The 25,409-nt window shown below is 42.4% G+C and overlaps 1 protein-coding gene across 16 annotated transcripts in view; it reads left to right on the forward strand.

Moving 5' to 3' along the window:
- Positions 1–25,409, forward strand: part of CTIF (cap binding complex dependent translation initiation factor) — a 345,954-nt gene that overhangs the window by 108,378 nt on the left and 212,167 nt on the right. For 10 of the 16 annotated variants that reach the window (XR_012656063.1, XR_012656062.1, XM_075066845.1 and 7 more), the window contains 4 exons: positions 4,952–5,074; positions 13,633–13,706; positions 14,829–14,933; positions 20,453–20,528. Coding sequence is in view for 14 of the 16 variants with exons in the window: in XM_075066845.1 (XP_074922946.1) it covers positions 4,952–5,074; positions 13,633–13,706; positions 14,829–14,933; positions 20,453–20,528 (378 nt within the window). In the remaining 2 variants the exon portion in view is untranslated. The remainder of the gene's footprint in view (positions 1–4,951; positions 5,075–13,632; positions 13,707–14,828; positions 14,934–20,452; positions 20,529–25,409) is intronic. The other 6 variants (XM_075066854.1, XM_075066855.1, XM_075066856.1 and 3 more) reach the window with 1 other exon arrangement.

Raw genomic sequence — 25,409 nt, forward strand, 5'->3', positions numbered from 1 at the left:
GTTGTAAGAGACCTCTGGGGGTCATCTAATCCAACCCCCTGCTCAAAGAAGAACCAACCCCAACTAAATCATCCCAGCCAGGGCTTTGTCAAGCCGGGCCTTAAAAAATTCTAAGGATGGAGATTTCATCACCTCCCTAGGTAACCCATTCCAATGCTTCACCACCCTCCTAGTGAAATAGTGTTTCCTAATAGCCAAGCTAGACCTCTCCCACTGCAACTTGAGACCATTGTTCCTTGTTCTGTCATTTGCCACCACTGAGAGCAGCCTAGCTCCATGTTCTTTGGAACTCCCCTTCAGGTAGTTGAAGGCTGCTATCAAATCTCCCCTCACTCTTCTCTTCCTGCAGACTAAATAAGCCCAGTCCACTCAGCCTCTCCTTGTAAGTCATGTGCCCCAGCCCCCTAATCATTTTCATTGCCCTCCGTGGGACTCTCTCAACTTTGTCCACATCCTTTCTGTAGTGGGGGGCCCAAAACTGGACACAGTACTCCAGATGTGGCCTCACCGGATTAATGTGCTTAGTGTGGCCGCGTGCACTCGACTTTATACAATCTGTTTTAGAAAACTGGTTTATGTAAAATCGGAATAATCCCATAGTGTAGACATACCCTTACACTAGTCTAGCTCATTTCCCTTTTTATACCAGAATAAGCACATTTCCGAATAGAGGGGAATAATCACTTCCCTCGATCTGCTGGCAATGCTCCTACTAATGCAACCCAATATGGCGTTAGCCTTCTTGGCAACAAGGGGCACACTGCTAACTCATATCCGGATTTTCGTCCACTGTAATCCGCAGGTCCTTTTCTTCAGAACTACCACTTAGCCAGTCAGTGCCCAGCCTGTAGCAGTGCATGGGATTCTTCCGTCCTAAGTGCAGGACTCTGCACTTGTCCTTGTGGAACCTTATCCGATCTTTTGGCTCAATCCTACAATTTGTCTAGGTCACTCTGGACCCTATCGTTACCCTCCAGCGTATCTACCTCTCCCCCCAGTTTAGTATCATTCGCGGACTTGCTGAGGGTGCAGTTGATCCTATCATCCAGCTCATTAATGAAGAAGTTGAACAAAACCATCCCCAGGACTGACCTCTCTGGAGCACTCTGCTTGATACCGGCTGCCAACTAGACATTGAGCCGTTGATCACTACCTGTTGAGCCCAGTGATCTAGCCCGCTTTCTGTCCACCTTATAGTCCATTCATCCAATCCATACTTTTTTAACTTGTTGGCAAGAATACTGTGGGAGACCATATCAAAAACTTTGCTTAAGTCAAGGTATTTCACATCCACCACTTTCCCCATACCCACAGAGCCAGTTTTCTCATTATAGAAGGCAATCAGGTTGGTCAGGCATGACTTGCCCTTGTTGAATTCATGTTTACTGTTCCTGATCACCTTCCTCTCCTCCAAGTGCTTGAAAATGGTTTCCTTGACGACCTGCTCCATTATTTTTCCAGGGACTGAGGTGAGGCTGACTAGTCTGTAGTTCCCGGGTTTCTTTTTTAAAGATGGGCACTATATTTGCCTTTTTCCAATCATCTGGGACCTCCCTCGATCACCACGAGTTTTCAGAGATAATGACCAATGGCTCTGCAATCACATCATCCAACTCCTTCAGTACCCTTGAATGCATTGCATCCAGCCCAATGGACTTGTGCATGTCCAGCTTTTCTAAATAGTCTTTAACCTGTTGTTACACCGCTGAGGGCTGCTTACCTCCCCCCCGGCCTGTGCTGCCCAGTGCAGAGTCTGGGAGCTAACTGTGTCTTTGAAGACCGAGGCAAAAAAGCATTGAGTACTTCACCTTTTCCATATCATCCATCACTAGGTTGCCTTCCCCATTCAGTAAGGGTCCCACACTTTCACGGACCTTCTATTTTTGCTAACATCCCTGTAGAAACCCTTCTTGTTACCCTTCGTATCCCTTGCTAGCTGCAACTCCAATTGTGCTTTAGGCTTTCTGATTACACCCCTAAATGCTCGAGCAATTTTTTTATACTCCTCCCTAGTCATCTGTCTGTTTCAAAGTATTGTAAACTTCCTTTTTGTGCACACTCGGATATTCACCCCACCAATTCACAACACAGCCCCCCTAATGCCATCCCTAGAACATAGTTGTTAGAACAGGGTAGGCAACCTATGGCACACGTACCCGAAGGCTGCACACGAGCTGATTTTCAGTGGCACTCAGGTCCAGGGGCCTCTGCATTTTAATTTAATTTTAAATGAAGCTTCTTAGACATTTTTAAAACCTTATTTACTCTACAAACAACAATAGTTTAATTATATATTTATAGACATAGATAGAGACCTTCTAAAAACATTACAATGTATTACTGGTACACAAAACCTTAAATCAGAGTGAATAAATGAAGACTTGGTGCACCACTTCTGAAAGGTTGCCAACCCCTGTCTTAGAACATAGAGGTGAAGTCCACAACTCTTGTCACAGCAAGAGCTGTGTGAATAATGGATTGTTCAGTTTGTTGCCAAGTCCAAAAAATGGGAAAAAAATTTATTTTGGATCAAATGAAACATTTTGTTTCCATTTCAAGTTTTTTCTCCTTTAATTTTTTTATTTGTTTAAAGAAAATCTAAAGGTAATTTTGAAACAAAAAGTCACAATGTCAATAGGAAATGTCAAACTGAAACGCTTTGATTTTTTTCCCCGAATTGTTTTTCAGGGTGTCTTTCTGTTTTGGGGTGCGGGGGGGTTGAGGGGGAGGTGTGTTTGGTTTTTTACAGAAACAGTTTGGTGAAATAGATACAAATTCACAAAACGTTTTGGTTGATCCAAATCTGCATTTTTTGTGGGGGAGGGGGCAGAATTTTGGTACAAAAATTCACCCTGCTCTACTCACAGTCTCTTTGTCAGAGAAAAAATGAGATTCTTCTCCGTTCTGTAGATGTCTGCATGCCTCATACGCCCTAACCACTTCACACAGCTGCCACCTTGCTGTACCCAGGTAGTTGGCTCCATAAATGTCTTTATTCCATCCTAGCTTGGCTACCTGACTGTGCATTGTGTCATCCTCACTATTTCTCAGCGGCATTTCCAATGGCCTTCTCCCAAACCACAGAAATTAGCTAAATCCCAGTTAGAGTGACCAGATGTCCTGATTTTACAGGGACAGTCCCGATATTTGGGGCTTTGTCTTATATAGGCGTCTATTGCCCCCTTCTCCCATCTTGATTTTTCACACTTGCTGTCTGCTCACCCTAGTCCCAAGTGACATGTGCATAGGAAGTATCTAGTTACCTAAGGGGATTAATGTGTTTGAAAGTCCGAGGGCTCGCTTCGTGTCACCACAGATCCCCATCTGTCATTGGTGGAGACCGCAGCCCCTCCTAACCCATCTCCTTGTAACTTCAGGACTGGTTCATCTCGCTCGTTTGCTTTTCTCTTCTAAGGGGTGAGCCTTCTGCCTCTCTGGGGGTGGGCAGTCAGCACTTCTTTCCCAGCATCTGCAATCAAGTCTAAATTGTACTAGCATTTAAGCAAAGTACTGTTTATTTAATGAGTAAAGAACAAACATACTCTCCAGGCACAGGCTATGAAGGCCTTGTTAAAATAGGCTAGAAAACCAAGGACTTGTCTACACACCAAAGTTGTATCCATTTAACTTTACCCATTTAGTGTGGGCACACTTGTATAAATGTGCTTATTCTGGTATAAAAAGGGAAATGAGCTAGACTAGTGTAAGACCAGTATGACAGCATCCACTCTAGAGGTTGCGGTGGTATAATTATATTGCTAAAAAATCACCCTCCTAATTGATATAATTGTGCCATATTAAAAACTGTATCAACCAGGGCTGAGTTCCAAAGGTTAATGACTGGAACCTGTACCCCTGTGTATAAGCAGCAGTGTACAGCACATTCTGGTAGTGTGTCCAGTTGGCTCTTAAAGGTAAAGGTGACTGACCTGTCTCTTAATTCATGATAGGATGTCAGTGAGCTAAGACTTGAGAAGCCCCAGTTAGTACTTGTGAGATGTCAAAAGCCCTCTTTAACGTGTTAGCTCTTACATCTTTTTTCTAGTGCAAGTGCCTCATTTTATTTTCCAATTTCTAAAAGTCCTTAATGGAGGTCAGTATTCAGCACTACATAATCTTCTTTTGCATATTTGCCCACTTCAAAGGTCTTTTCAAAGCAACCCTTTTGAAGCCTTCTAAGTCACGAGCATGCCAAAGATATTTTCCCCTTCTCCCACCACCCTGAAAAAAAATTCCCCTCTAGGCTTGTTTGGGTAAATATGTCTGGTCAAATCAGTTATTCTAGTTTGCTAATGACACGTCTTGCCCCCAGGAGTCCCAGAAACCTGCCAATTCTTTGCCATTATAGCAAGTGTAGTGAGGATAAAGACAGCACATTTGGAACAGTTGTTTTACAGAAGAAAATGACAGTTTTTCAGTATATTGGGAGGGCGGAGCCTAGATATTTTCAAGGTGTGTGGACAGCTGATGTCTGACTGCCTAAGAAATAAACAGAGAGAGAAGAAAATGCACTACACAAGTTGATATTTTTTTTTTGGTAATTAATGGTACTTAGCACTGACGCAGTACATCGTGTTGCTGAATAAACATTAATTAGTCTTCAAGACAGTAAAGAACATAAGCATCATTATCCTGGTTTTAACAATGGGGACACTGAGGTATGAAGGGCCACATCCTGCCTGGATTCAAACGTCACGCAATCCCATTGTAGTTGGTTGGGTTGCACAGTGTATAAATAAAGGCAGAATTTGGTCTAAAGATATTAAGTGATGTACCTAAGGCAACAGAGTAAACTGGTGGCAGAGCCATAAATTCTTGAGAATTCTTGGCTCCTACTGCCGTGCCTGCAAGATTTAGACTACACCAACTCTTTAGTGTATTAAACTGGCATTTTTCATTAGGGTAGCAATTAAGTTGCACTTGACTAAAGCAAGCTGTTTGTTGTTTCTAGGAAGAGTGGGATCACAGCAGCAGTGGGAGTTCAGGATCCCGGCCTAGTTCAGGCTCCAGGCCTGGGTCTGGATCAAGGTCTGACAGCCAAGGGAGAAGCAGCCAGTTCAGTCATTCAACCAAGGTATAAACTGGTAGTGTTTGGTGAAAGCTGATTGAGGAACGCTGAATCATGTGCTCTGCTTGCTGTTAATCGGGCTTATTCTTTTAATGACGTGTGCGCGTGTGTGTGCGCATATGCGTGCGTGCGCAAATACTTAACCTGTCTGCATAATGCATGGCCTAACTGCTAAAGACCTGGCTGGAATGCATCTCTCAGGTGTCTACATTTCAAGAGGCCTTTTTAGTAGAATTGGGTGCTTTAATGCAGGAAAATAAATTTACTGCTGGTCAGTTTAGTCTAGAGGGAGAGGGAATTAATTCGTGCTTGAAATCTGGGAATGCTTTAGTTTTGGGATATTATAGAGGTGGTTTTAAAAAGATTTTTGCAGATCACCATTAGAAGCAAAAATGTGCGACCAATCCACTAGTCTAAACATCACAGCACAGAGGCTGAGTTCTGGTCCAGGCTCAGTTCCTGTCTTGGGGCCTACAGCAGCTGAGAGCGCTGTCCGCTGATTGTGTGCTGCCAAGGTACAGCTGGTGAGGCAGTGTAGTGAAGGCTCTTATCCATGGGAAACTTGCCAGGTGATATGCACATAGAATTCACCATGGCACCTAGGATAATCCTGGTATTTAACTGACTGGGAAGGTCAAAGCTCGGTCGATTGTTTACATTATTTATGATAATAGAAAGTACAGTGATTTTATATGCAGTACTTATCAGGATTGATTTGATTTAACTCTTTGTGATTAAATCTAAGTTATTTAAATCAGCAAGCTGAGAACCTTGATTTAAATAATTATTTTTAGTCTTGTTTGCATTTGTATTTTTCAGTTATTTTCCTAAAGAAAGTTTGATTCTCATTGATTGGTACCCATTAATAAAGTTGATTTTCCAACTAAATATAGCCTTGATGATAAATTTGGTATTGCTTTTTGCTAACCATGATACACTGTATTTATACACATTTATTTAAGCAGTTATGTAGCTTAGTATGTATTTATTCACATTCTTAAATTTTGCATTTGTATTATGTTAGAAAATGGTGAATAGTGCAATTCTTACTTATTAGATTTTACTCATGATTTGTGTCAAGCTCTCTTTGGCTGGAAATTGTAATTCAATTAAAGTACACAAAAACATTTTAAAATTTGCTGAATACATTAAACCAGCTGATTTATTAAACAAAGGAAATATTCTCTGTAGTTAGTGAATAGGTCCTGAAGTCCTTCAGTCTTTAGAACTAGTAGATCTCATCCTCACAACTAATTTTTATTCATAGATTAGAAGAGGAAAACAAGCTTTCCTATGTTTTCCAAACCCGATCAATTTCTTAACTTTGAATGAAATATAGTCACTGAATTGAACTAGATGAATAAACTGAAATTAAAAAAATATATTCTGTTTGTACCTGCAAAAGGCAGTCATAGCTGGGTTAGCACTTCAACAAACTGGTTCCAGGTGTTTAACCAGTGACTTCTGCCAGTTCAATGGTTTGGCTTTCTTTAAAACTGGCAGCAAACAAGGCTGTTGCGGAGAAGCTAAACAAACGGTTTGCATTGGTCTTCACTTCAGAGGATGTGAGGGAGATTCCTATACCTGAGCCATTCTTTTTAGGTGACAGATCTGAGGAACTATCCCAGATTGAAGTGTCAATAGAGGAGGTTTTGTAACAGATTGATAAAATGGTAATGTTATTCACCCAAGAGTTCTGAAGAAACTCAAATATGAAATTGCAGAACTACTCACTGGGATATGTAATCTATCACTTAAATCAGCCTCTGTACCAGATGACTGGAGGATAGCTAATGTGATGCCAATTTTTTTTAAAAGGGCTCCAGAGGCAAACCTGGCAATTACAGGCCAGTAAGCCTAACTTCAGTAAAAATTAGTTTGAAACTATTGTAAAGAACAGAACGATCGGACATATAGATGAGCGCAATGTGTTGGGGAAAAGTCAACATGACTGTTGTAGAGGGGAATCATGCCTCACCAATCCATTAGAATTCTTTGAGGGGACTCAATAAGCATGTGGAGAAAGGGGATCCAGTGGATATAGTGTACTTGGACTTTCAGAAAGCCTTTGATAAGGTCCCTCACTAAAGGCTCTTAAGCAAAGTAAGCATTCACAGGATAAGAGGGAAGGCCCTCTCATGGATCAGTAACTGGTTAAAAGATAGGAAATAAAGGGTAGGAATAAATGATCATCTTTCACAGTGGAGAGAGGTCATTAGAGAGGTCCTGGAAGGATCTGTGCTAGGGCCAGTGCTGTTCGACATATTCATAAGTGATCTGGAAAAGGAGTCAAGTATCAGAGAGATAACCATGTTAGTCTGAATTTGTAAAAAGCAACAGTGAGTCCTGTGGTACCTTAAAGACTAACAGATGTATTCGAGCATAAGCTTTTGTGGGTGAATACCCACTTCGTCAGATACATGTAATGGATTAGGGGTTGAACTGTGAGGTGTCAAAGTTTGCAGATGATACAAAATTACTTGAGATCATTAAGACAAAAGCTGACTGCCAAGAGTTAGAAAGGGATCTCACAAAACTGGATGACTGGGCAACAAAATGGCAGATGAGATTCAGTGTTGATAAGTGCAAAGTAATGCACACTGGAAAAAATAATCGCAACTATTCATACAAATGGTGGGTCTAAATTAGCTGTTACCACTCAAGAAAGAGATTTTGGAGGTTCATGGATAGGTCTCTGAAAATATCCAATGTGCAGTGGCAGTAAAAAAAAAAGCTAACAGAATGTTGGGAATCATTAGGAAAGGGATAGATAATAAGACAGAAAATATTATGTCATTATATAACTCCATGGTACACCCAGCCTTGAATAGTGCAGCTATTCTGGTCCCCCCCATCTCAAAAAAGATGTTTTAGAATTAGAAAATGTACAGAGAAGGACAATTAAAATGAGGAGGGGTATGGCACATCTTCCATATGAGGAGAGATCAAAAAAACTGTGACTGTTTAGCTTAGAATAGGTCCATCAATGGCTATTAGCCAAGATATGCATGGATAGTATCCCTAGCCTCTGTTTCCAGAGGCTGGGAGTGGATGGCAAGGGATGGGTCGCTTGATGATTGTGTGTTCTGTTCATTCCCTCTGGGGCACCTAGCATTGGCCACTCTCGAAAGACAGGATACAGGGCTAGATGGACCTTTGGTCTGACCCAGTATGGCCATTCTTATGTTCTATAGAAAAGAGGTGACTTAGGGGGGGATATGATAGAGCCCTATAAAATCATGAATGATGTGGAGAGAGTGAATAGGGAAGTGTTATTTATCCCTTCCTATAACGACATAACCAGCAGTCACCCAATGAAATTAATAGGCAGCAGGTTTTAAACAAACAAAAGGACGTATTTCTTCACACAGTGCTCAGTCAACCGGTGGAACTGGTTACCAGGGAATGTTGTGAAGGCCAAAAATAGAACTGAGTTAAAAAAAGATTTAGATAAGTTCATGGAGGATAGATCCATTCATGGCTATTAGCCAAGATCATTAGGGACACAACCCCATAGTTCAGATGTCCCTAAACCTCTGACTGCAAGTAGCTGGGACTGGATGACATGAGTGGATGACTCAATAACTACCCTGTTCTGTTCATTCCCTCAGGGGCACCTGGCACTGGCCGCTGTTGGAAGACAGGATACTGGGCTAGATGGACCATTGGTCTTGCCCATTATGGCCATTCTTATGTACTGCTTAATAATAATATTATTTTAGTTAATTTAAATGATTTAATAGATCATAGTACGTTTTGGCCTTTGACACAGATTATCATAATTTCATACTAAATTTTTAAAAGAAAATTATATCTAAATAAAATTTAAAAATCTGATAAAAAAAAATGTTGATTATCTACCCTGACACTAATGTAACAAAAAGTATTTTGTATTCAGATTGATTTGCTAAGGAATGGATGGGGAAGAATGATAGAAAAGTTTGTCTCATAAACGGGCAGATTTTCAAAATCCACTTTGTATGTATTTAAATGTCTCATTTATTTGGGAGAATTTACTGCAATTGTAGGCATAAAAAGTCAGACCCATAGCTGGTCATTTGCTTGTGCCATCAGTATGGTTATGTGGGCACATGTGCTGTGACACACCATTGTTGTAGATTTTGTTCACCTGCATTTGTGCGCACAGTATTTTGAGTCCCTAATGTGCCTACTCCCATAATGTGTGTAGCGTCTGTTTGATCAAATCTCCTTAATCTGTCTAAGCATTTATAATGCTCTCATCATTCTGTCTTTCAATCATCACTGTTAATGGGTCAATTAATTTTTGAGAGTACTATTCCAACTCCACTTGAATACAAATGATTATTTAAACCCATGCGTTGGGTCACTGGGATCTTGAAGTTTAAAGCTGATCATAGTTATAATTGCCATCCCAGGGAACTATTTTAAAATACCTTTTGCATCAGGATTTGAGAACCAGCCTCTTTGATTACTGAGTTTCAGGACCATACAGAGAGCATTTCAGTGTCCACAGCTATGCCTTGTATAGGCTTACATATATGCTACCTCACTGGTCCTCCAGTTTGCCCAGACTTCACAACTGAACACCATGGCTTTTAAATTGTGATTTAAATCTATTTAAAAAGTTGACTTGAAATAAAGTTTGGAGGGACATATGCATTGAAGTGAGTGACTGAAATGGCGCACAGTTTTTATCGATTAATCCATGTAACTTTAATTAGAAAACTGGGTAACCGAATAGCTCAGGACACTGATAATGGGCTATGGAAGGGATCCTCCCCACCCCCCAGTGTGTTTTTGTTTTGTTTTGTTGTCTCCTTCCTCTGAAACAATGGCCACTGCTGGAGATGGGACCTGGGATGGGGTAGGCCAGTACTTGGAGGTGGCACAAAGCAGTGGTTCTCAGCCAGGGGTACGTGTACCCCTGAGGGTACACAGAGGTCTTCCAGGGGTTACATAAACCCATCTGGATATTTGCCTCGCTTTACAACAGGCTCCATAAAAAGCACTAGTGAAGTCAGTACCAACTAAAATGTCAGACACGCCTCCCAGGCTGCTTGTCCCAGTTTGTTTGCCCAACTAGTCCCAGTCCTCCCACCATCTGTGGCACTCTGTCTCCTCATCAGATCAGTCCTCCTCACACACCTCCTGCCCACCTCCTCGCTGGTTCCCCGTCTCCTTGCCCAACTGCTCATTCAATTTCCCTCTTCCAGCTCCCAGTCCCATTCTCTTTGCCAAACCGTTCCCAGTCTCCTCCCATCGAGTCCCACTCTCCTCTGCCCCCCGTCTGGCTCCCAGTCAGTCCCCTATGTCTCCCCACCCTAATTCGCAGTTCCAGATGTCGTCTGCCCTTGCCCCCACCAGCCTCCAGTGTCAGCCTCCCTCCCCCACATGGCTCCTTATTCTGATTTATTCCCCTCACTTCCCAGGTTTGGCTCTTCTCCCTTCTGCATTCGAATTATGCAGCTCCTTTTTCCACTCTTCCTGGCCTCAGCAGAGGGGCAGACATTGAGAGCACAAGGGAGACGGGCTCTGTTGTGCTCAGTGTCAGGTGCCCAGCTCTGGATCCGGCATGGCCCAGATCTGCAGTTGCAGGGCAAGTCCTGCTCAGCCTCCTGTAACTCTCGGCTGGAACATGCGCAGTGCGCACCAAATCTTTGAAGAATTCAGCTGCAAAACGCTAGTTGATCTCTACTGAGCATATGTGAACTGTGACTTTTCAAAGGATTATAAATTGGCGAAATTTGGGTGGATTTTCACAGGGATGGCAGAAGGCAGATGTCTGATGCAAAGGCCACCCAGCAGCCAATTCAGTTCCTTGCTCCAAAGCTTGGGGATCCTAGAGCTTCTCAAAGAAAAGGTCACCAGAATTTTTTAACATTGGTATAACTACTTATTTTTCTCTAAACTCATTCTCTGAAATGACTGAATCTTTGTAACTGAAAAAAAAAATCAGCCCCAAGGAGCTACCCAGCACATAAAATTTCAGTCCAAGTGCTATAATAAACTGAAAGCAACAGAGTTTTATCAGAAGCATCAGACAACCTTAATATTGGGTGTTGCTACCAGACCCTCCTATAATGTATTTACAAGCTGATCCCATGAGTCAGTCTAGTGGTCTGAGTACAGAACTGGGAGCTAGGAACATAATCTAGTTCCAGTTTGGCCACTGATTCTCTGAGGGGCCCAGGCAGGTCGATTAACCTCTCTGCCTCAGTTTCCTTCATCTTAAAATGAGAGTAACACTTACATAGCAGGGGGGTGTAGGGAGATGGATAGATGGATGCTAACAGAGGGTTATGAAGATGAGAAGCACCTTGTAAGTATTTAACTTGTTCATTTTATGTGACTTACCATTCCGTTCTTCTCACTTTGCTCTTAATTCAGTAAAGATTTTGGACACCAAAACCCCTCCTTATTCTGGTCTCTGTGCTGCTTTATCATGAGTTTTCAATGATTCACATCTGATTATATTGCATTGTTTTCCTGTTTACTCCAGGGAAAGAGGAGACGTTATTACAGTAGATTCATGGGATGTTTACAGGGATAAATGTAAAAAATGTTTGACTTCGTTACACTTACGTTTTGCAGTGAGCCTTTAATTCAGAAAACCTACTAACCTTAGTGGGACAAGGAGGTGAAGATTGAGACCTGTTAGGTTTCACAGACTGGTTGGCTCAAGGGACTTATACCTCTATGCAGCCGTTGGCTGCTGTTTCAAATCCTACTCAGGTTGGTGGTGAGTGACTGAAAGTTATTACCATTTGATGGCTATATGGTGGCCACTGTATGGTTGAGGTATGTTAGGGCAGTACAGAGAACTCTTGCTTATGTTGATGTTACATATGTTGGAACCATTTGTGAACAAACAGAAGAGTAAAGACTCCAGAGGTGTCAAGCCAACACTTTCTCTTAGCACCATTTCACTTTGAAAAGAAAATGCAAGGAGCTCAGTTTGACTTTGTTTTCTTAAAACACTTGGGTTTCCCCCATATGTTTTCAACACAAGTGGTTTGATATATATCAGGGAGGATGAAATGTTGTGTGCTAACCTACAGCATATTTGCTTTCAAACCATTTATGTGATTAGGTTCATATCTTAGTAGGGCTGCAATAGTCAGATGATTATTAAGTGCAAGTGTTGACAGTAAGTTTGCTATGTGCTCGAGGTAAGCAGCTTTGCTGGAGATAACAGAGGGGCTTTGCCTCTGAAGCAGTGGCATTCCTCCGAGGTCTTTCACCCGATGCATGTTGGTGAGGAAGGTGGACAGAAACTGCACATTTATGACAGGGTAATCTGGGACTATGAAACAAAAGGACAAAGCATTCATCTCCCTTAGCCAAGAGCTTGTTGCTCAAAGGGTAGTGCCTTTCGAAAGAACTAAAGAATGTTTTAGTAAACTGTAAGCGTGACCTGTTTGAATGGTTTGTGCAGGAGCTAGCAAGGCCCTGTATTTCCAAAGTCTTCAGGCTAGTCCTCTCAGACCTCCCCCTCCCATCCCTCCATAATGCTAATTTTTTGTACATTATGGAGTTGGGCACCCAAGCACTTCTAGTCTGCAGTGGTGACGTATAGTAATGGCACAGTTATCGTGCGAGTTACGTGGTATGGTGATATCTCATGATCTGATATTGTGCTGAGCAGAAGAAATGGTGTTCCTGTCAGATCTCGAGCAGTAATTATCACAGCTGTAAACCTTACAGGTGTCCAGTGTCCCATCAGATAACTCCGCCTGGTGAAATGCTGTCGTGTTGGTGTTATTGTGACTCTGTAGATAAGGACAATTCTCTTGTTGTGACTGTTAAAGCTGCTTCACAGTCAGCTACAAAAAGGAGCCCCTTAAAATTCAGGGATTTGATTCAGTCAGGGCTAAATCTGAGGGATGAGCTGACTGGCCAGCAAGCCTTAAACCTGGCAAACTATATTTCCTTTGTGAAGCCAAGTCCTAATAGACCCTATAAGGCTTACAAGCTAAGGTTTAGGAAGGAGGGATATCACACCTAGATCACAGCCAGAGCCAGAGCCCTCTCCTTATCAGGAGAAGTCTCCTGGCATTCTAAGTCAACGCTTTCTCCTTTCAAGTGGCTTGTGCTGGTGAATAGGGGGACATTATGCCATCAGGGTCATCATGGTGGCCAACCATCTTCCAATCATTATCCCTCCACAACACCCAGTCTCTGCCTTGTTCCCTTCCGTCCTGGATTGTTCCCAGTAGCCATTTGGCTGCTCATGGTTGAGTTGACACCAAATTCCCTGGAGGAATTGGGGCAGGTTTCGGCTCCACCTAATTTACCAACTCTTCAAATTGTGCAATGAGACTTCATATTCAAATTTTCATTGGCCCAGAGAAAACTTGTCCCTGTGAGTTATCACCTTAAAGCGGGTTAAAAATGGGAAAGCCTAACAAGTCTCAGAAGCAATTGGGGAAATGTGAGACCCACTCAAAATGCTGTTCATTGTAGTGTGTCTGTATTTCACTCAGATGAAGAGTGTTGCTAATACTCAGTGGCAGAGTTATATGTTGGGTTGGGAAGTTCATTGCAACGCCTCAAGAATAACAACTCTTTCCCCTCCTGTTTAGAATGGCAACAAAGACAACTCCCTGGACATGTTGGGGACAGATATCTGGGCAGCCAATACCTTCGATTCCTTCAGGTAAGCTCATTTAAAAGCCCTTTTACAAGACAGATGGAATATGACCTTTTCTATCCCTCGCCTCAGGGCTCTTCTACAGACATGCAAGAATTGCAACTTGGAGACTGTCATGCCTCCTCCTCCCCAGTCCAGTCCTTCGTCCTAAGTGCAGATAACGTGCACCTTGTTTTTGCTGGAGTTCAAGCTAGAGGAGGTTGGTGAGATTGTTTGCACACCAAAGGTGCACTAATTGGACTAGTTTAAGGCTACGTCTGTGCTACAGTTGGAGGTGCGATTGCACATTATGGAGGCATATCCCTGCCAGCTTGAATAAAAATAGCAGTGAAGACAAGGTAGCACTTGGCTGTACAATCCCTCCCAGAACCCTGGGTACATACTCGTATTCCTGGCTTGCACAGGGGTCTGTGCTCCATGCCTTCACTGCTGTGTTTAATCGTGCTAGCTACCTGAGCTGCAGTAACACCTCCAGTCGCTGTGTAGACATGCCCTATATCTATCTAGGAATCTTGATACACAAAACCGAAGAGGCCTCTCAGGGACTTGGGCAAATCCAGTTGTTTGTCCCTATATCAGCAGTGTGCATGTGCATTTTGCATCAGTACTTGTGTCAGGAGCGCTTCAGTTTTCATTCCGGCACGTGGGCACAAAGGTCTAAATCAAGAAAATAAACTTTCCTCCCAGCTCTGTGCTCCATTCTGTTCTGTCCATAGAGCACTGCAGGCTTTGATCTCCAGAAGTAAGTGTCTTCCTTGGCACTTGTTGATCCTGCGCCCCAGGCTATGTAATCCACGTTCCAACAGCGATCTTCCAAGCAACAGATGAGGATTCCTGAGAAGACATCTCCACTGCATGGACCAGACTAGCTGCTGCAGCAAAAGACTGAGGGGAACTTTTCAAAAGCTAAGAGCATGTGTAGCTAAGAAGGTTTAGGTGCTGCACCTAGAGTTTTTATTTAGGGTGCTTAAGTGTAAAAGTTGGGGGTACCTGGTCAGGGACCGCTGGAGCAGAAACAATGTCTCCAGAAACAATAACTTTTGGAAAATAAAGGGCAAGTATATATGAGATGCTTTTCACAATATGAACACTTTTAATTAGTAGTGTGTTCTCTCTCTCCCTTCCTAGTGGTGCAACCTGGGATTTACAGCCTGAAAAGCTGGACTTCACACAGTTTCACAGGAAGCTCCGGAACATCCCCAAACACACGCTCCCGCACATAGACAGAGAAGGGTAAGTGTCATAGTGTTGTCTTCTCTAATACTGTGTGGGTGTGTGCGTGGGTGATGGTGCGCGTGCTTGGCTTCAGGGTGGGGAAACACTAATGGGTCACGTGGCGGATATTAGAAATTTGAGGTGGAAGCTTGGGTCATCTCCTGGGGGGCTAGTGTGGAACTGTTCCCTCTATTAGATTTTCTGTTGCTTTGACCAGGCCAGTTTCCAACAAATATGGGCAAAACTAAATCCCTTAGAGTCAAACACCCCTTAATGATGGAAAGGGCTAGAGCCCAGTTCTCTGATTTAGGTCCATCTCTGCTTTAAAAAATCCTAAGACACATGACTTCCACCTCTTTCTCTACCAAGACTTCTACAGTGGAACACGAAAATATTCTTAATAAATATTCCTTGCAATGATTTCACCCTATATCTCCTAGCCATAAACCTGTGTATATTATTAAACGGTCCCTCTCTATCCTTGGCATTTAACACAATCTAAATGCTTTTACACTGAGGCTGTATTCCACCATAGTTGTATAAAGCTACAAATAATTACTGGGACTATTTTCAATCCTTCTTCATCCATCAGTCCTTGCAGTCCCTTAGTCATCTTTGTTGTTCTCTTCATTCTCTCTAGTTTATCAATCTGAGCCTCCTCCAGTTGCTAAGGTGTCCAGTACTATGAGCAGTATTCTAGGTGTGACTCACCAGTGATGTAGAAAGAAATTGTTGCCTCACTGTTCATGGGTTCTGCAAGTTGAGAAGTTGCCAGATCTTAATGTGGATGATCTCCCCTCTCCCAGCCAGTCAGTCCTGGCACCTAAACATTGACCAGCTAAGGAGCAACACTGGCTGTGGATATGGAGGCCACTACATATTCTGTATGTCTAGTTATGACAAGATATCAGTTGATCCTTGATGTAACTCCGTAAAGTCTCCAGCAAATGGAAGGGTATCGTTTCTTTAGAGACAAGAACATAGTTACTCCATGGCTAAATTTGGCCTCAGGTGATGCTTACTTTTGTCTGAAGAGGGATGAAAAAGTATGTTCCTGTTTAGAAGGAATGACTGTAAGGATTACAAATGTCTTTTATCTAATGAAGCCAGATGGCACTCATTTAATTTTTTCCATTTGCTGGAAAAAAAATTCAGAGATTCAAGTATATGCCATTAAAATGTACCCCTCTAGGGCTGAATGTTTAGTTAAGCATTGTATCACAATTGGTGGTGCATCCCAAGGACCGGAGTTGGTAACTTTCCGTTTTAGATAGCTGTGTGGGAGACCAGACCCTCAAACTGGTGAGAAGCAGAGCATTGCTATCTTGCACAACTTCATGGTGCGCTCAAAACATTGGCTTAGGTCTTTGTGGACTGGTGTTCTCTGGAGTTTATAAATAGCATCTTACAGAATAGCTAGAATAGCTTCTAAAGCATTTTTAACTGGTGATATTTTTGTCTACCTCTGTTTTTAAGAATTTTATACAAAGGTTGCTATGTAAAAATCAAATACATTGTGCTCAAGATCTCATGGCACTTTTCAGACAATCATGGCCATTAGAGGTGAAAGAGACATTTTATATTCATTGGATCATCTGCCCTGCTACCGCAGGATTCTTTTGCACTATAGCAGATGTGTTCACCAGTTTCTAATTGAGAGATTGTATTCTTCCTAGATACAGATTTACCTGATACAATATTATTAATTTTCTACCCTGAATGGGCATGCAGTGTTGCTGGGTGCCTTTGAAAATTTGTATTGTTTCACTGCAGAGGTGGCTGGATTTCAGCCAGGCAATGATTCTGCAGTTCAGAGTTTGCTTTGGGCTCCTTTTGGATGAAAGGCACTAGACATATGTCTTTAATTCTACCAGATAAACATTATTGAATGTTGGTTTGGGGTTTGTTTATCAGAGTCCAACTTAAATCCACAATAGCGAGGATAAAGACAAAGCTCTATGCTTAATTCACCTTGTTATGCACATTTGTTAGAGGGACAGCGAATGATCTTACTGGCTACAGTTGCTCAGTACAAAAGGATGTGTCAGGAATGTCTTTGTGGGCTACCTCGGATTCATAATGTAGTTTAAATGCAGCAGGTTTTGGTGGGTGCGGACTCTGGATGGATTGATTGGAAATTAAAACTTTATCATAATAAACTACAACTTTAGGCCTTGATCCTGCAGTTGGATCGGTATGGGTAGATCTGTGTGTCAACATGGAGCCCTGCTGAAAGCAGTGGGCCACCATTCAGGTGAAAGAGGCCACCCACGTGAATCTGATTGCAGGACTGGAGCTTTATTTTTCTTTGTTGCCTTTCACACAAAACGTGCACCAAAACTCTTACTGGAACTAAACAGTGCAGCTGCCGAATTGAAATAAGAAGGGATAGCAGAAATTGGAAAGTTAAATGGACATCATCAACTTAAGTTATGCTTGGGTTTGAAAATATTTCCCAATAATTGTCAGTAATACAAGTTACAAATAACCCCTACTAGAACTGAAAGACTAGAGAACAGTTTGTCTCTCTTTTTGAGTTTGCATACTTTGTGCATTCAGCAGGATTTTGTTTAGTCACAGCTTCTCTCTATCTCCTGGATAGTCGGCTAGTTAATCAGTTTTTCCTTTGCTTGTGTTGGTTTTTTTTTTTTTTTTTTTTCATCCAGGAACAGTGGGAAGAAAAACTTAAAGCTCATGTTCTATTATGTCCACTGTGATCCCTAAATCCTTTTCAGAGTCACTGCTTTCCAGGATACAGTCCCGCATTCTGTTGGTACGGTCTGCACAGTTTGTTCCCGGGTGTATGACCTTGCATTTGGCTGGAACGCATTTTGTTTGAATGGGCCCACCTTACCAACTGATCCAAATCACTCTGTGTGACTGTGCTATCATCATCATTTACCTGCCAATCTTTGTGTCATCTGCAAGTTTTATCAGCAGTTATTTTATGTTGATTTCAGATGATTGATGAAAATATTGAATAGTGTGGGGCCTGGAACCAATTTCTGCAGAACTCCACTGCAAAAACCTCCATTTGATGATGATTCCCCATTGACAAGTGCTTTAGGAGATGTCTCAGTTAGCCAGTTCCTCATCCATTTAATGTGTGATTCATGAAATATTCTACAGTGCTATTTTTTTAATCAGAATGTCATGTGGTACTAAATCGCATGCCTTACAAAAGTGTACTATATCTGCATAGTTTCCTTTTATCAATCAAACTTGTAATCTTATCAAAAAATGAAATCGGGTTTGTTTGACAAGTTCTGTTTTTCATAAAACTATGTTGACTGGCATTAATTATGTTTCCATCCTTTAGTTCTTTATTAACTGAATCCTGTGTCAACTTTTCTATTATTTTTCCTGGAATTAAGGTTAATTTGCTTATAATTAAGTAGTTGGGTCATCCCACTTATCGTTTATGTGCACTGGCATATCACTAGAACTCCTCCAGTCTTCTGGACTTTTCCTGGTATTCCAAGGTTTTTTAAGAATGCATATCAGTAGGCCAGAGATTTTTCTAGCCAACTCTTTTAGGATTCCTGGATGTGGTTAATCTGACCTCCTGATTTAGAAATGTTTATCCCTAGTAGATACTGTTTAGTATCCTGCTTAGTTACCAAAGGACTGAAAAGTTGTTCATTATCTTCATGTAATATGAGTACATCATCTTGCTTCTTTCCAAATAGAGAACACTAATATTTATGGAACACTGTTGCTTCTTCTGCATTGTTAACAAGTTTACTTTACTATCTCTACCTAGTAATTGCCCTGTCCCATTGTTAGGACTTTGTTCCTGATGTTCTTAATAAACCGAAACAAAACACGTTTATTGTCCTTAGTGTTGCCATGGATTTGTCCCTGATTTCTCTTACTTCCTTTATCAACTTTCTACACTTCATAACTTTAAATTTATATTGATTGCTGTCTACTTTTCCTTTTATCCATTTGTTATATTATCTGTTTTAAACTATTTGCAGCCTTCACTTCCCCACTGAACTCAGATAGACTTTAACCCACAGTTGTCCTCTTCCTCAATTGTGGAATCATAGTTTATTTTTGGCCATCTAATGAATTCTTCTTAAAGAACTCAGAATTTTCATTCACATTTGTCTAACTTTTTCCTCTCAATTTTGCTCAGAATTTTCCTCAGCTTTGGGAAATTAGCCTTTTTGAAACACACAGTATATATATTACTGGTAGGGACTGTCCTTTGTTTACTGTACTAACTATAACCATATTTTAAAATCCAATAATGGAACGCACCTCACTTTAGTTTTATTATACATATAAACCTTAATAAACATATACGTCCATATAACTGGAACAAGAAAGCAGGGATGAAAATTGCTGGGCATCAAACTTATTTACACAGTATTATCCTAGGTCCAGCCTATGGGCAGGAAGGGATAACTCAGCATTGGCCTGCTGAATCCAGGGTTGTGAGTTCAATCCTTGAGGGGGCCATTTAGAGATCTGGGGCAAAAATCTATTAGGGGATTGGCCCTGCTTTGAGCAGGGGGTTGGACTGGATGACCTCCTGAGGTCCCTTCCAACCCTAATACTCTATGGTCCCCTATTATTGAAGCTGATGAGAGCTTTGCCATTGTATTCAGTGCTTTATAATTGCAGACAAATTAGGATGAAATGTATTTTAAAAGCCCAGACTCTGAACAGGTTCTGTGATGTAAGCTGCATGAAATGTAACTTCCTCCCACAGGAAGTGCATCCATGAGACAGACAGTACAGAATAGGAAAACAGTGTTTTTGCTAATGTAGCAGCCACTAGAGGGGGACAGAGGCCCTCTTTCTTTCCTGCTGTGGATTACAATTAATAAAATCCTTTCAAGTGAGTAAACAACAGTTAAATAGAATTGTTTAGATTTGGATCTGTGGGTCCAGGCTTAGGTTTTGTTTTTCTCACCACTCCTTTACCAATATCAGTGCTACGGCTGCATTTGGGGTGTTGCATTATGCCGGAATTGCAAGCAGGAAAATATTCAGATAAATGGTGATGTGTTTTGAAAAAACACATTGGCTTAGATTTCTGTAAAAGATGGACAGTTAACATTCAGGGAGAGAGAAAGGTATGCATGTGTGAATCTCTCATTTGTGCTCAAACTCTGCAGCTTTCCGGGCTCTTCTTTTTAACCTTCTTTCCCCTTCTGTCCTTTTTATTTAAAAAAAAATCCTCTATAAATCTGACACTGACCTACGCTTGAACCAGGAATGAGTGCTGAGAATTAGCAGTATGCAGGGAAACATGAGGGATAAAGACAGTTGTTTTCATGCACACAGAAGCAAATAATCATTCGTGCAAACAGATCTGGGAGAGGCAGTTGTCTGTTTGGCATGGATGGTTACATGTCTGCATGTGGATGTTTTGGAGGCAAGGTTATTTGGCTCAGAGATCCTCCTCATTCTTTTTTTTTCCCTCCCCATGTAGAGGTAGAAAACTAAACTCACCTTCTGTGGTGGGTGAGAAATGTTAACTTTGGTTTCACGTGCTCTTTTTCTTGTTGTTGTTCCTGGCTCAGGCTTGGAAAACCGAAGCACGAGGATGGAGACGGAATCAACCTGAATGACATAGAGAAAGTCCTTCCCGTCTGGCAGGTATGTTTTGGTGGCACTGTATTGCTGATATATTGCTGGTTCCCATTTGTTTGTATTGCTGATGAAGATGGCCCCTTCTCTTGCGCTGTACCCCATATGGTTAGAGATCTAGACGGCTGTGTAAATTAAAGTCCTGTGGTCAGCTAGCTGTGGTGCTTGTGTAATCCACAAGAGGGGAGTGTGGGTTTTTGTCTGCATTTGGGGGCTGTTTCTTTGAGTCTGCTGTCACTTCCAGCCAAGGAACACAGGCCTATATTCACAGAAGCACTTAGGTACCTAAACCCCAGATTTAGGCACCTATGTCTCAGTTTTAAACTCCACTTGTTCACAGAACTCCCGCTGAACCTGTAGGTGCGTAAACTCAGTCAGCACCTTGTTTTTTGCAGTAAAAAGCTCCTTAAGCACCTGTTTCTACCTCTGGGCATGCACACTGCTGCCTCGTTCTAGGGGTCCGGATGCATGTCTCCTGCCCAAGCACCAGAGCAAGTCACAAGCCAGGGAAAGACAAGCATTCAGCTTCCTAACTCGCATGCAGGACTTGATCCAGTAGCGTGCTCAGAGGCTGCCTACTGGATTGGGTCTCCATAAGGGATTTTGCAGAAAAAGGCTGGGGAGAGAGGAGCAGAGTCTCCCTTATAATGTTTAGCCCAGTGGTTAAGGTTCTCTGCTGGGGTGTGGAAGACCTCCCCCCAGTTCAGGTCCCCCCTCACCTAAGGCAGAGAAGGGATTTAAACGGGGATCTGCCGTCTCTCAGATGTGCCACCCCTCAGATGGGCTCTGGGATATTCTGGGGTGGGGCTCCTCAGTCTCTGCTGTTGAAACTGTTGCAATGTGAATAAATAAGTAGAGAGCCATTTGGGCCAGAGGGGGAGAGTCCGCATAGGCAGAAGAATCACTCTGTAGCCTGGTGGTTAGAGCACTCACCCAGGAGATAGATAAGAGACCCAGGGTCCAGTGCCCTTGCTCCAGCGACTCTTTTTACTTCGTTATCCACAGTGGAACCACTTCAGCAGGAGAGACTGCGGGAAACCTGCTCCCAGCTTTATGCCTTAGGCGTCTAACTCCAAAAAGGGTTGCCAGTTGTGGGTGGCTAGCGGAGATAGGCACCTAGCTCAGCAGGAAATCTGGGGCTTAGTGCCCCCCCCCCCCTTCTTAGTGTCGTCCATTGGCTACTTTAGGCAGCTCCCTGCCAGTATGTTGGCTTTTATGAATCACATGGTGAGGCGCCTCTCTCCCTATTCATTGTATAGAGAGCTTAGGCGCCTAACTCAGGCTGCGTGAATTACAGTGTGTTCCTGTGATTTTTCTAGGCACCTAAAAGTGATGGTGTTGTCATGCCCAGCGTCACATCTAAATACCTTTGTGAATCTAGACCAGGGGTCGGCAACCTTTCAGAAGTGGTGTGCCAAGTCTTCATTTATTCACTCTAAGGTTTTGCCTACCAGTAATACATTTTAACCTTTTTAGAAGGCCTATTTCTGTAAGTCTATAACATATAATTAAGCTATTGTTGTATGTAAAGTAAATAAGGTTTCAAAATGTTTAAGAAGCTTCATTTAAAATTAAATTAAAATGCAGAGTTCCCTGGACCGGTGGCCAGGACTCGGGCAGTGTGAGTACCACTGAAATTCAGCTTGTGTGCTGCCTTCGGCATCTGTGCCATAGGTTGCCTACCCCTGATCTAGACCGTAGTCCCTTAGTTCAAGTAGCATGACCTCATGTTTGTCACTCTGAAAGGCCCCAGTTCAAGTCCTGCTGTTAGTCCAAGTGAGGTTCCTGTGTCACCTGAAATACTTGTCTTGAAAAAAATTCTCCAGCCCTTTCCTTTGCGGGATCCATTTTCCTCAGACAGACACCTTTCCACTAGAATAGTTACGGCTCAACTGTCCTTGACATTCTGGTACAGCGGCCTTTGTGGTAAGTGGGGAGAAACTTTCAGATTAATAATTCCTGTTGAGTTTGCCTGCTCGTCAGTCTCAATTACACTTCACTTGCTAGTGTCCCAAACTCGAAAGGAGCTGAGCACCTGCAGTTCCTGTTAGACTCAGCGAAAGCTGAATATGTTTGGTACTTCTTTGGGTCAGATCACATCTGAGACTTGAGAATCGCCCCCTTCCTTGCCTCCAGAACTGAAAAATTAGAATGTTGTGCATGTGATGAGGTGGGCGTGTCATAGTATAATTCCTCGATTTGAACCTTAGAGTTCAAATATGAGGTACTAGCATGAAGTCCTCTAAGCTTAATCTCCAGCTTAGATCTGATAGGCTGCCACCAGGTCAGGAATTGATAGGGCCTGACCCCCCTTTCCTCTCTCTGGTGTCCCCAACCCTCCCCTGGGGGGACCTCCAGATAACCTGTTTCTCTGCTTCCCAAGAGATAAGCGTTCTTTTCCCTCAGGACAATTGAGATGCAAAATACCAACAGCTTGGCTTTGCCTTTCCCCGTTCCTGCCTTCCCGTGAGGGAGACAGATACCTGATACAGAGGTTTCAATTTCTCTGCCTTACTAGAAAAAGAACTTCCACAAGTTTTGAAAAAGAAAGCTTTATATAGAAAAAGAGAAAATACAGAATAATAACTTGCATAAAAATTAATACAGGCTCCTACTTAAGAAAATATGAACAACCCAGTCTGATTTAAAAAATAGCCAATTTAAATAGACCAGCAATCACACACAGTAAGTACAAAGCAAAGCATATCATAGCCGATTTTACTTTGTTTCCGTTTTGTACTCACTGCCTTTTAGTAGAATGAGAAGAAGATTGGAATTAGCAAGATAGCTTGTCCCTCACAGCCGAGGAAGCAACAAAGACCCAGCAATCCACATCTGTAAATACAACACAAAGCTCCTCATAGCCGAATTACTTTGTTTCCCTTTGTACTCACAGACTTTTAGTAGAATATTTGAGATAAGATGGAGTTAGAAGAAAAGCTTGTTTACTCATAGCCGAGGAAACAACAAAGACCCTGAGTATACAAATTCCCGCCCCTGACTTTTAAACACTCCAGTTCTCTGATTGGTCCTCTGGTCAGGTGTTTGGTTCCCCTTTACAGGCAAAAGAAATTTAACCCTTACCTTACCTATCTACTTATGACAGGGCGATCCTCCGTTCTCAGCTACCGAGTAAAAAGTACTCCAGTATCTTGAAGGACTTCCTAAACTCTGCCAGTGTTTAAACCTCTTTTTCCAGAGAGTTTGGCTTTTTTCACACCTGAGGTGTCCACTACAAAGTCATTGCCTTTGAATACTATGGCCCTAATTATCCTCTCATGCTGTTCTTACACCTGTTTAAATCCATTGATTTTAATGAGTTAATCCTGATTTATACCAGTGTCAGAGGAGAATCAGTCCCTGTATGTTATATTGAGCCTTACTTTGAGACATGACCTTTGCCACATGTTACTCGGGAACTTGAATTGTTTTTCAGTCAAAGACCCATCAAAAAGACCTTGTGTAAGTGTTTTAATTTGGTGTATCAATTTTGCCTGTAGGCAGATTAGTAGAATATTCGATGTATTTTTCAAAGACTTGCTTATATGTGCATGTATTGTCACCTATGCATATGGAAGCTAAGAGCCGTGCACTTACTGCTATGGATTTATTGCGTGCACCGTTGACAAGTGAAATACTTACTGGCAGCTGGTGTAAGCCTGATTGATCATGGTTAACTGGATTTGAATGTAATCATGCAGTGCTGGCAATGACTGATTTGCTGTTTATTGCTCTCTGGTTTTCAGTGAACCTTAGGAATATAGTGCTAGATTCACAAAGATTCTTCGGCACCTAAACCCCAGATTTAGGCACCTAGTGACAGAGGGGGGGAATTGAGCCTGGGTCCTCCACATCGCAGCTGAGTGCTCTAAACACTGAACTAAAAGTTACAAGGTGGATGGCACCGCCACCTCAACCTCCTCCTTGTCCCACAAGCAGGGATTCCTGTTGTGAATCGCTAGCAGAGAGAGGAGCCTCCCTGCTGCCTGGACATAGGCTCCTAACTCCATGAGAGGTGCAGGATTTAGCACAGACCCCTCTCATTGGTGTCTCCCACTGCCTAGCTTTGGCAGCTCTCTACCAAGTGTGCTGGCTTTTGTGGGTTGAGTTCTGAGACGCCTGTCTCTCCCTGTTCATTGTATAGGGAGCCTGGATGCCGAGCTCTGGTTCTGTGAGTTGCAGTGTTGTTCCTGTGATTTTTTTTTTCTAGCCGCCTAAAAGCAAGACAGTGTGCCACTGAGTGTTACAGTGCCCAAGTGCCTTTTCAAATCTAGCCCCATAGTGCATAAGCATGTTAGAAAAAGCATTGGTGTGAGTGTAGGAAAACCGCTCAGGCAGGTGTAAGCTTCTCAAAATCTTGTAGGTGGCTTGTTGATAAACACCTTATAACTGGCCAGTTACTGCTTCCAGTTCATCTGCCAGGACCTATGTGTTAACAGTTCCCTGTGTGGTGGGGAGAAAACCTGCGTGGGTAGCTGCACTGAATGTACTAACAGGTCTCCTCTGTGGTTCTATGATGCATTAAATTTTAAGTGGCTAAGAATTCTGAGCTCTTTCTCAGCCTTGATAGTATTAATCAGGCATACCAAGTGGAGGCGAAAGGAGCCCTTTCTCCCTCCTAGGTGCCTCATAAATTTTGATTTGCTTTTATGTGGATCTGCACTGGAGATGGACCCTGAATCAAATTCCTGTTTCCAAACACAGCCAGGTTTTGAGGGAATTCACACTTCAAACTGAGATTGGTATCTGACAGTTGCAATGGCCTCTGCAATGGAATGTGAGATCTGAACATGCTGAATCTTTTGGGATATTCAAGACTTGATAAGTTTTGCTGGTAGAACCCATCTCTAGTTTATGCAGAAGATACCACAAGAGACGTCTGCGTTTTTT

Source organism: Chelonoidis abingdonii, chromosome 6 (genome assembly GCF_003597395.2).
Source record: "Chelonoidis abingdonii isolate Lonesome George chromosome 6, CheloAbing_2.0, whole genome shotgun sequence".
NCBI classification, from domain to species: domain Eukaryota; kingdom Metazoa; phylum Chordata; order Testudines; family Testudinidae; genus Chelonoidis; species Chelonoidis abingdonii.